This window comes from Cryptomeria japonica, chromosome 10 (genome assembly GCF_030272615.1).
Source record: "Cryptomeria japonica chromosome 10, Sugi_1.0, whole genome shotgun sequence".
NCBI classification, from domain to species: domain Eukaryota; kingdom Viridiplantae; phylum Streptophyta; class Pinopsida; order Cupressales; family Cupressaceae; genus Cryptomeria; species Cryptomeria japonica.
Window position 1 is genome coordinate 725293846 of NC_081414.1, and position 12360 is coordinate 725306205.

The 12360-nt window shown below is 32.0% G+C and overlaps 1 protein-coding gene across 1 annotated transcript; it reads left to right on the forward strand.

The window, feature by feature from the left end:
* The first annotated feature begins 6361 nt into the window (after positions 1 to 6361).
* On the forward strand, positions 6362 to 7027 carry LOC131045516 (ethylene-responsive transcription factor ERF039-like). The gene has a single exon (XM_057979110.2). It carries the CDS (start codon positions 6362 to 6364, stop codon positions 7025 to 7027), a length of 666 nt encoding a protein of 221 aa, XP_057835093.2.
* The last annotated feature ends 5333 nt before the right edge of the window (positions 7028 to 12360 follow it).

Genomic DNA, 12360 nt, shown 5'->3' on the forward strand with positions numbered 1-12360 from the left:
AGACTCTCATAGGATGGCATTACTTTTACTAAGAATCTGAATGGTTCGTATAAAGAATAATTAAAGTCATTCTTCAAGGAGGGAAAGGGAGTGTTGAAGATATAAAGCGGTTACAATAGAGAAGAGATTCCTATAAAATGGAAGGATGTGGGCCTTTTTATGATGAAATTCTTCACCCTCGATGATCTTAATAAAATATTTCGCACTTATCTCTTTCCCATGCTAAATCACCTAAGGTATGGAATGCACACAAATTTTTCTTTTCGGGTTTGTTCATAGATTTATCCTAATTTGTTTCTAAAGATAAGTCAAAGAATTCCCTGCACCTTCATCAAGGTTTAATTCTTAGGATTTATAATTTTCATCTCACTTTAACCCCTTTATATGGGTCCTCTTCTAAGACCTCAAATCACCTATGGGTCCTCTTCTAAGACCTCTAATTACCTATGGGTCCTCTTCTAAGACCTCTAAGCCCAAACTTGTCCCCACCTATTTTAACCTTAGCGAAGAGGTGAAGAAAAATCCCTCTCCAACCCCATCCCCCCAAAAAGTGGCTCGGTGATAGAGTCTTTTGAAGAGTAGGAGGTGGAGGACTATGCATCTTCTTCAGATTTAGAATATGAGTGATCTCTTCCTTCATCTGAGGAGGTGGCCCCCTTTCCCACTAATCAAAACTAGTTTTTGCCCTAAAAAGGCCCCCATAGATTCTAAGGATATGATTTTAAAACTGGAGGAGAATGTGGAAAGATAAGAAATGGCTATCAAAATGGCTTCTCTCATAGTTCAATGTGGCAATTAGAAAAATCAATAGACTAGACAAGGTCATCAAGGCAAGGACGAGAGAAGATAAATAAGTTATAGGTTTTAGAGATCAATGTTTTTGGGAAGCGGCAAGTGATATGATCAAGAAATTGGATAATTGGGAAAAAGTGGAGGGAAGATTGAATGATCTCTCTAAGAAGGTGATATAGGAAAATGAGAGAAAAATTATTCTAGAATTGAAAGAGAACTAGGAGATCTTGATAGGCAAGATTGAGGAAATGGACAAATGAAGTCAAGATACGGTGGTAAAAAATTTCAACCTCTCTCAAAGCTATGCAGGATGAAATCGATAGGAGGACAACCAAGTGCAAGTGGTATGTTCTCTCTCCTTTTGCATTTGTGGAGCCCCATGCCTCCATGGTCAAGGACACTCTAGATTCTGGTACCCCCAATTTTATTTAAGATTCAAACAAAAAAATTTCTTTCTCTAACAAAGTTCTTAGTTTTTGTTTGGATTGGTAGGAAGCTAATGCCTTCACTCAGCAAGCCATCTCTTTGTGCCTTTGGTAGATCATTAATTTTGCTTGTTTTTGATGTTGCCTTTGTCTCTAGTTTAGCTTGTTTTGGTCCTTTTTTGTTGGTCTCTTTTTGTTGGATTTTTTTTTTGTTAGGTGTGACCTCCTCATGCATCCTAGGTGTGGCAGTTTTATGCAGATATGTAAAAAATTGTAATGGTATGGGCCCATACCTCTTTTTACAAATCAAAACTATATGAGTTTTGTCAATAAATAGATAAATAAGTGAAATAATAATATTGAGAACCCACCTCTCCAAATTAAACTCACCAATTTTCAGAAAAAGGTTATGGATTAATGCTTGATGCTATTCTTAATCTTTGGATTGGATCATGACATAGAGGATTATGAATCCCAATTAGGACCTCTTTATGAAATAAAAAATAATATTCTAAGATGAAGCATAGTTATTTTATTTTTTAGAGACCATTCCTAGCACTATATGTTATCTCTTTTTTCACTTTTAAGTTTTAAATTTTTCTAATATGTATTATTCTCTTAAAATTCCATGTATTTGATCATACATGAGCATCCCAAATTGTTGGCCATTTGAAGGAATTGATTATGTGTTGGATTAATGTTTTATCATTGATGCCAACACTAGATATTTGGATGCTTTATCGGCATCCTTCTGGTCTCGGTAGGTTAAGCAGTTTCTAGTTGGTTTGGATCTGGCATGATCCGGTAGGCTCTAGTATGATTTGGTTATGGAATTGGCTTATTCATGATAATCATGATCAAAATCAGTTAGTTATTTTTGGTCTGGTGATCAAATGATATCCTGTTTGGTTAGAAGCTTAGCTTTTGGTTCTGGCAAGGGTTTCACAGATAGAGCTTTTGATGAAGATCCTTGATGAACCACATAAGTGGTGTTGGTGCAACTTCTGGTGGAGTTTTCGGATGTTGTTAGTGTTCATGTTCGAGACTTCGCAGATGAAGATCATTGTTGTAGTGTGTTGACCTAAATTGGTTCCTGGTTGACGTAAGATGTGGATCAAACCTCTTGATGTGTTTTCGGGATGTCTTATGTGTTGAATATTATTTGTTTGGTCTAAGGCCGACATATTTTGTAATTATGTAATTGATTTATTATCTGGTGACTGCCCTGACTGTTTATGGTCGAGTTTTTTTATATATATGATGTAAGATCTCATTGTAAATTATATGTGATAGGTGTGGTCAAGGGATATGGATATGTAATATGAGAATAATGTAATATCATTTAGGCAGAGGATTCATTCGATCATTGGAGATTGAATTGGCTCTATGTAAGAGGATTTAGTCCTCCGGTATAGAGCTTAACTTGAACTGTACTCAGACATAGGAGATACTATCTTTGGAGTTCAAACACTTCTCCGGACTATAGTCTGGATTTTTATGTAGTCAGTGAAGCTCCTTATGTGATGAGCAGTGCGCTCTAGGTTGTTGGCCTTCCTAGAAGTGAAGACCCCTCAATTGTAATTCACATACTTACTGTAGAAGTATTATTAGACTGTGGGTAGGATTCCCACCGTGGTTTTTCCCTTCACTAGGTTTTCCACATATAAATCTTGGTGTCATATGGATGGTATTTATTCTGTGACTATTGCTTATGCTTAATTGTTTTAACTACTATTTCGGTATTTGGTTTAAGCATTCCGGTATTAATGTTTTGGGTTCTGGTATTAAAGATTTAATTAGTAAATGTTCTAGTAATTTTTGACAATTGATTCACCCCCCCCCCCTCCCTCTTAGTTGTCTTTTGGTTATTTGAATTGTCTAACGCAAACATCTCCCAATTGTCAATCCTATCTTTCCCTAGACCAAAATAATTTCACAAACACCAAACTATTCTAGGTTCATGGAGAACTTCCTCAACCATATTATCAAAGTGCGAGTGATAACTATCTCATTTGATTAAAATAAAGGCAACAACAACTAATGGAAGTATCAAGACCCTATGTGAACCCTATATTGAGAAACACTTACTATGATCAAGTTATATTGTTATACCAAGAATAATTTTAAAATTTCTAAATATGATAGTGACAAAGTCTTGGATATTGAGTTTTCGTGTCAATTAAACACCATTTGTTCCAAATGGGGAGCTAGAGCTAGAATACAAAAAATACCATTATGACATCGCTAGAACAATAAAAAGACCATTATGACATCTGATTTATTTTAGAGGGATGATAATCATACAAATAATAATGTGAAGAGTATAATTGAGTCATTGAGACAATACCTGTAAGGTTATATGGGTAGTTGTCTAAATGACTCAAGGACAAATTTAACTACTTAGCAAGGCCATGCGTTGAAGAGAAAAAGGGATTAGTCAATGATTTCCTAAATTCTTTTCTTGTAATAGATGAAACTTATGGGTATAACACTTTATCCTTGGAACCCTTTTTATTCTCACTTGAAAACCAATGATCACAAAAGAATCATGATATATTGCCCATTTAAGGCTCTACATAATATGGATTGGGGTAAAGATAAAATCTAAGCCCACTAGAAGTACAAGGAGGTGATTACAATGCTAGAAAGATATTTGAGAATTTTTGTACAAATTCTCCCAATAGAATTGTGATCTAAAACTAGAAATATAGTAATATAGACGTGCTTTCTATTTAGGATTGTACATTGATATGTCGCTATCTTTTTGTTAAATCTATTAATTTAAGTTAATATTCCTAGCACATACATGCTCCAATTGTTTACAAATTTCTCCTTTCTAATTTATCTAATTCTTAAATTCTTTTTTGAATGTCAAGGAGAGCAATTGTATTAAGAAACACCTAGGAGAAATTGCTACTTTGCAACTATGATTTTGTTCCATTTGAACCCTTTAATATGACTAACATTATTGTTTTCTAGGTAATCAAGAATATTAATATTTAAAAATACATACTATCAATAATGGTTTCACATGTTTTAATTTATTTTAATGTGCCAACTGAAATGTTTGTAATATATTATCTGCCTCTAATATAATTTATAATTGATATTGAACGAATAGAAATCAAATGCTTTTGAATATATAGACATAACAATAAATCAGATAAATATGTATTGGTCAGCTCAGTATTACTGGAATAGACATGAGTTCACTAGTTTTGAACATGCATTCTCGAACCAATTGCATGCTCATTAGATTGACTTCGAACTTATCAGTGGTGTTATCTACATAGAAGATGAATATTCCGATCTGAAGGATGAAGTAAATGTTAAGTGTATGATAATTTGTTGAAAAAGAAACGAGACAAGTTTAAATATATAGAAAAATGTGAAGATAAGAATATGTGAAAGATGGCAAATTCTCACTTCGCAAAACGTTACACTATTTAATTAAAACAGACTATAGAAATGGTCAATGGTATACAAATGCCGATGAAATATATATCGCTTGCTGATTAGATCTACAGAATCTTGGAGGGTTATAGACTCTTCATAGTTAGAAGACGTGTGATATCATGTTTTTTATATAAAAAATAAATAATGTTGAAAGTTGTGGCAGGCAATGTGGGAAATACAATGACTTGTTTACGATCATCGATGAATTGCTTACATTTAAATAACTTATTTTTGGTAAGATAGTCAATCAACCACAATACGTCAGAGAAATCAATAATTCTCAAGATCCACAGAGTTCACGATTTTGTTGAATAGAAAAGAAGAAACTCATTGGTAATGCGGGATATATAATTATGTTCTTGTGACCATGAATGAACTTCTTACACTTATATCAGTTATGTTTTATAAACAAGTGGTTAAAAAACTGTGACATGGATTCTCAGTTGGTCAGAGGAATCCACAGTAATCATTTTTTTTGGGGGGAGCACTTAAACATGGATTTTCTACATTGACAGACTTTATGAGTGTTGTCCGAGTAGAAAAGAAGAACTAAGGTTTTCTTAATTGGCATTTTAATTGAAATTAAGACTATTTTTTCATGGTATCTAAATGTCAAAAGACTGTTAAACATGAAGCAAACGTGTAAAATATAGTTCGAAAATATGTCAAAAACTATTTTAAAGCACCTAATTATATTTAGTAAGCAATAATAACCTGCACCGGATTTGTAGTTACACGCGCTTCTCCTAACAACATGCTTTGCAGTACACTCCAAAATGTGTATAAAAATTTAGTTTGTTTAACTTCGGTCAGAAGTTGTTTTGATTAGTGTGGGCTCAGATGTCGGCGGTTATTTATTCTCTCTATTTGGAAGCTAGATAGCTTACCTTGCTCCGCAAACAATTCAAGCAGAAAAAGATGGTTGAGCAATCATTTAAATAGAAAAATGTAGTTAATCAAGCAATAGGACCAATCAATACATCATGGAATTGCGTGTATTTAACAATCGTGCTAATTTCAACCACATCATGATGACAAGAGGGTCCAGGAGTACGGCTTTATAAGTTATTTAAATTCCACGATGACTTATTGATTGGAATTAGATCGAAGCTTTTCTTTCATCGTTATATTATATTCCATTGTTAATTTGAAGAATGGTTGAAGAACCATAGAAATATAAGCCCATATCACAATATATAAGTAAAAAGATCCTGGTTTTGGCTCTGTGATTGTTAAGAAGAAAATCTGATTTAGTGTATAGGCTATGCTGGTTAGATATTGTCATGTCTGCATGGCTTTTGGTTTTTAGCACGTAAGAGGAGGAACCCAAGATTAATTGTCTGTACTGCACTTCCATTAGGTATTTTCACTACTTTACTTGTACATCGAATCTGTAAGAACATGTGAGAAATTGAGTTTTACAAAACAGAAAATTTTGACGATTAAGCTCTTCTCATTATTGATGGGGTAAGAAGATAATATTATAAATGCAATTAGAAAGGCTATTTTTGTGCGTGGTTTTCGTTTTGAGCTTGTGAGAAGCCAAGATTAATAGTGTTTGTACTGCATTTCTATTACGTACTATCGGTGGTTTATGTGTAAACCGCCTGTTAACTTGCGCTAGAATGTGCTACAACATTTGTCAAATTTAGTTTGACAAAACTTTAAAATTACTCTTCCTATTATTGATGGGGAAAGAAGGTAATGGTTTAAATCGAAGTAGGAGGGGAACAAAGCATCCCAGCTATGTAGGCAAAGAAGGAAGTAGTGTAAATGCAAACAGGAGGGGAACAAAACATCCTATATATATAGGTGTGAGAAAGAGAAAGTGGGGACTGTGGGTGTCAGAAATCAGAGAGCCGAGGAAGGAAAAGAGGATATGGCTGGGCTCATTCCCAACACCAGAGATGGCTGCTCGTGCACACGATGCAGCTGCTTTTGCCTTAAGAGGCGATTCAGCTAATTTCAATTTCCCTGAATCGATTAAATCCCTTCCTCTGCCTGCAACTTCTTCCACAACAGATATTCAGGCTGCTGCTGTGGAAGCTGCATACTCTTTTCAACACCAAGAGAACCAAGAAGTACCACAACTGTGCACCAAAACCAATGATGATGATAACAACAATGGTTTTCTTGAGTCGGAGCCCACTATACACAATCAATCAGTGTCCACTGATGTTTCAGGAACTGGAAACGAAATCAATGAGATGGTGGATTCCTGGCTTGATTGGCCAAACTTGCTAATGAATATTGCAGATGGAGTACAGATTGGATTTTCTGTTCTCTTTCATAACCCATTTACTGGAGAAGAAGAACAAGATCATCAATTTACATCTCTTTGGGATTTCACTTAGAATATCAAAGTAAAACTACACAGGGAGTGGAATGTTGACCTTTTATAATTCAATCTCATGGGAGATGGGTTAGTGCCGACTACTAAAGAAAAGTAGATCATGAAGATGGACCGTTCAAAGTGGCTACGGCTACGATAGGTTTTCTGTTGATGCAGCAAGGTTAGTCTTATATAATTATCTCTCTCGAGATAAACTATTTAGGAATATTCAAAGCCATATAAATGCTTCCATTGAAATCAAGTATTTACAAACGATTATAGCTTTATGTTGACTTCCTCTGAAATGATGCATATAGCATCTCCCCTAAACAATTCTCCCTAAAATGCATATGCATACTCTCTTCCTTCAGTTTTCATCATGTTAGCGTTCAGTTTCTGTGAAAACTTAACTTATATGTAGTTTTGACTTACAGGTTTCTCTTTCTCTTGAATTCCTTGTCTAACTCTTGCATTCTGATTTTATTTAATGGTAATCCATTCATGTCATTGATGTTTGTTTATCACTTTATATCTCTTTGGGATTTCACTTAGAATATCAAAGTAAAGCTACACAAGGAATGGAATGTTGAGCTTTTATAATTCAGTTTCATAATGGGATATGGGTTAGCGCCAACTATAAAAAAAATTAGATCATGAAGATGGACCGTTCAAAGTGACTAGGGCTACGAAGGATTTCCCTTAGATTCAGCAAGGTTAGTCTCGTATAATTACTTCTCTTGAGATAAAGTATTTAGGAAAAGTTAAAGCTATTTAAATGCTTTCATTGAAATGATTATAGCTATATAATGACTTCCATTGAAATGATGCATATAGCATCTCCCCTCTCTTCCTTCGGTTTTAATTCAGTTTCTGTGAAAACTCAACTTATATGTATGCAAGAGATTTTTGTCTTACAAGTTTCTCTTTCTCCTGAACTCCTGGTCTAACTCTTGCATTCTGGTTTTATTTAATGGTTATCCATTCATGTCATTGATGGTTTTTTATCCCTTAGAATTAAGGAATGATTCAAAACATTCGCAGGACTTAAAACGCTTCCTCGATTCTTGCATAAATATGTTATCTATGAAGTCTATGTTGGATTTGAATGCTTCTTACGAATGCTTTTAATGTGAGTATATATGAATGCTGTCTGTAGACCCAAAGGCTGTTTTAGTGATCCCTCGCAATGTATTATAGCTACGGTCTCTAGATTGTGATTAACAAGATTTGTACTTTTTTTACATAATTGTGTATCAATGTCATTAAATATTTTAATTATTTAAAAAATTAACTGAAATAAAGAACATATATTTGTTTGTGTGTCATTTATGGAGTCATTTATTTTCTATACTAAATTACATCTGATCAAAAACATAAAATCTGTAAATCACAATAGATTTTTAAGTGATTTCTATTGGTTTGATCCTCTTAACCTGCCTTTTCAATGCTGTAAAAATGCAAAATATCTGTTGAAAAACAATTGTATTATGCAAATTTGTGTTTTTTATCAAGTGTTGTTTTGTATGGAAAATAGCTGTTGTTGTCATTTATAATATAATAATCTAGTTAAAAGTTTCAATATTTGTATTGTTATTATAATGTAATCTAGAAGGTCTTTAACTCCAATCATTTAAATATGCATTAAATGTCTAATCACATTAACAATAGATGTGTAACTTAAGATTATAATACTAATATTTAAAATTATTACAAATCTATTCACCATTTTATTGTATCACATAAATATTTAATATATTTACTATGGCACCACAAGGTCAATTTCAGCACCGAAGCTTAATCCAATCATTACATTATATTTTATCTTTAATTTAATTAAGATATATTTGTATGTTGGTTTGAATATATATATTTATTATATATACATAATATTAACATTTTTCAAATTCTTTCATTTTATATAAGAAAGAAATTATTGACTTATTTTTTTAATATTTTATGTTTGTTAATTATATTTAAATTTTCAATAACAATTTAGTTATTTAGTTATAGATTGTGTTCGTATCAATAATGAGGTTGTCAAGCAATGTGGTGATGTGATATTTTTGAGAAACCTATTGGGAATAGTTCACCTTATTCATATTGTTTGGATGTAAGCATCAAAAAACCCTCATAGAATAAGAAATAAAAGATATTTTTTAGTGAATGGGTTTCATTATATGACACTGGTAAAACGTATTAGACACTTTAAGATATGCACATTATATATAAGGAATTTCATGGATTATATTATTTATTAAAATAACTAATTAATATAATTATGATGCCACTACAAGGCCAGTTTTAACACCTATTGACACTAAATCACCTTTTTCGATCTATGAAAGTAGTCGAATTCCTTTCTTTTATATTGTTTATCCTAAAATTCTTAATGTTTACTACTACTATAGGTAACTTTTGTTGGAGTACGCAATCGCCCTATCACGGTAATCCATAAAAAATAAATACACTTACCAATAAACATGCATACAAACATATTTCATTATACACAATATAGTCTACACTAATATACATATAAGCATATCATTCATAAATGGAAATGTACCCTATAGTACAATAATGTCTAATATTAAAATAAAAAATATTTTTTAATCACATTGATTGAAATTGTATAAAACATATAGTAACAATGAGTATCATGATAAAAGTACATATATGTTTTCATTTATTGGAGAATTGGTAGTTTTATAAAATGTGAATACATAGTCTTTAAGCCATATAATCTTTAGACAACTCTTTTTTATAGATCTCATGTGACCTATTTTATTACTCTTTGTTTCTATGTTCATCCCCTACAAAAAAATTTCCGTTTTCCTCCCCTTGAACCCTTCCTTGCTGCATGCACTCTCTATTGTGCTCATTTTTCTTTCTTTATATTCCTTTACATATTAACTTCTTATGTCCTTCCTTTCAACATGTTAATTTGTATTATCTCCCTCTCTTTTCATTGAATCCTCCTTTTATCAAACCTTTTATCCCCCCTAAAGCTTAAGTAAATGATGCTAAAAGGAAAGATTCCCACCCGCCCTATCAAAGTCATTGCCTACACTACCAAATTATTACTTACAATTGATTTTAGTGCCAAAATGAGTTATTAATTAGTAAGAAAATTAGTACCAAATTGAATTATCAAACACCCACTTAAATTATTTCCTATCACAAAAGTTAATTTCCTTAAAGAAGGAAGTAGAATATGAAAATCTTAAATCACTTTGTATGTGTTTGAAAGTTGAATAAATGACATTTTTAGTAATAAATAATTCAACATAATCATAAGAGAGAAAAATATTTATTTTTTTTCAAAATACTCAATACAAAATAACGAAAAAAAATACTATCAAGATGAAACAAGATTGATCTGAGGAAATCCCTAAAAGTGAGAAAGTAATTTTCCCAAAGTATGTACATTGAATCTATAATCTTGTGATTGAATATTTTAATACATTTGGAAAGTCTCCATTTAAGGCTTCTGATACATCAATTTGTCTAGTTGAACTCCATGCAAATAAGAAAATAATAATCCTCTAATCATACATTTCAATATATTTTTCTTCTCCTCTAATATGCAACATATCACTTTTACTAATGAGGAATACATAAGGTGATCCCATAATAGAGTTTCACACTTGTTAGTTAAAGTGGGACATAAAATTCAATATTTTTGATATACTCTAACACATACAAAAACTAAAATATTAGCAATTTGAAGATTATGTAAAATTATTATTTTTGAAATTTTGTTTCTACACACACAAATATAAAATTTCAGAAATAATTTATGAGTCTATTTTATGTAACTTTTAATAATTTATCTTTTAGAATTAATAATAATTTTAAAATCTAGTCTTACTTCATAAGATTATAATATAATTTGTATGAATGACAAAATTATTAAATTTTAAGAGTAAATTTGTGATGCTAATATCTAGGAAATAGATAGTTTTATTATCAAAGAAATACAACACTAAATCTTTAGAAGGCAGAGGAATGCAAAGCATTCTAAAAAATAGGCACACTATTCCTACATGATCGATTCTTAGACCATCACAAATTGAACCGTGGAACAAATGAGAACAGGAAACCTAAGATCTAACATTATTTTGCATCCACCAATGTCTTATTATATCTGTAAGAAAAGATGAATCAATGTGGCACAACGTGGACTAGAATAGTGAACCCTGCCAAACAAACTATTTATTGGAATAGTCACAATTAGCCATAATCTTTTGTGAACTCCTAAATACTTCTTCATTTATTCAAAATAGAAATGAGTCAATTGAATATGTTATCTACTATCACTATAATCAATATCCATCCATCAATGTGAATGCATAAGAAAACTTTTGATACAACACAACTCAGGAACACATATGACCACATACTTCAGGACCTTAATTGACATCAATGTCAACAAGTTTGACATTCATGACAACACATACTCATATTTATGACAATCTACCCCTTTGTCATTAATGGCACTAGTTGTAATAAGGTTCTATTTCAACAGTATATCTCTCCCCTTTTTGACATCACAGATAAAGGACATCTCTGTAACACTATACATATTTTATATCACTTAGTGTTATCTACATTACTCTCCCTCAATACAAACATATCATATCTACAACACTCTACAATATATATCCATCTCTACAAATTTCTCCCCCTATCTACACGAACTCCCCATTAGGTTATGAACAAATTGAAAGCAACTAAAATAAAAAAATACACTCCAACAATCTTCTACTTATGCACATAATTTATGTCATACATGAGTCTTGAGATGCAATGAAATCCTGTTATGACTAGTATAGATTTTATCATCACTCTTAATATGAATGTCTAGACTTGATGATGTGAATAATTTAATTAAATGTTATGCTATGGTTTGGTAATAATTATTCCACATGTTCTTAATATTGGTAATATTATTTTATATTGTTGTACAAACATATTCTTTTTTAGGATGCAAGATTATGCCAATGGGAAACCAGGGACGTGCTATAACCCTATTGTAATTATCCTACTTGGGTTGGTCCTAACCCTAGTGAAGGGTTTGGACCCATGCATTTTTAATAGGAAAAATAGGTATTGTGGGGACTTGAAACCCCTTACAATAGGTTTTGAAGGGACCTAAAACCCTATAGAATTAGATAGGAGTCCAAAACCCACAAATAGAAACTTGTAAAAAGATACAAATAAAGAATAAACATAGCTCACAAACTACCTAACATTAGTAGGGCAGCAAAGAACAAGTCAAGCCTACGAAATTGCCTAAACCATCATACAAGAGATCCAAGGGTTTTTCCAAGCTCCTTTCACCTCCAAACATTAGTT

Bases quoted from the DNA above. Each gene is read 5' to 3' on its own strand.
- LOC131045516 (XM_057979110.2), top strand. From the start codon at position 6,362: ATGGGGAAAGAAGGTAATGGTTTAAATCGAAGTAGGAGGGGAACAAAG.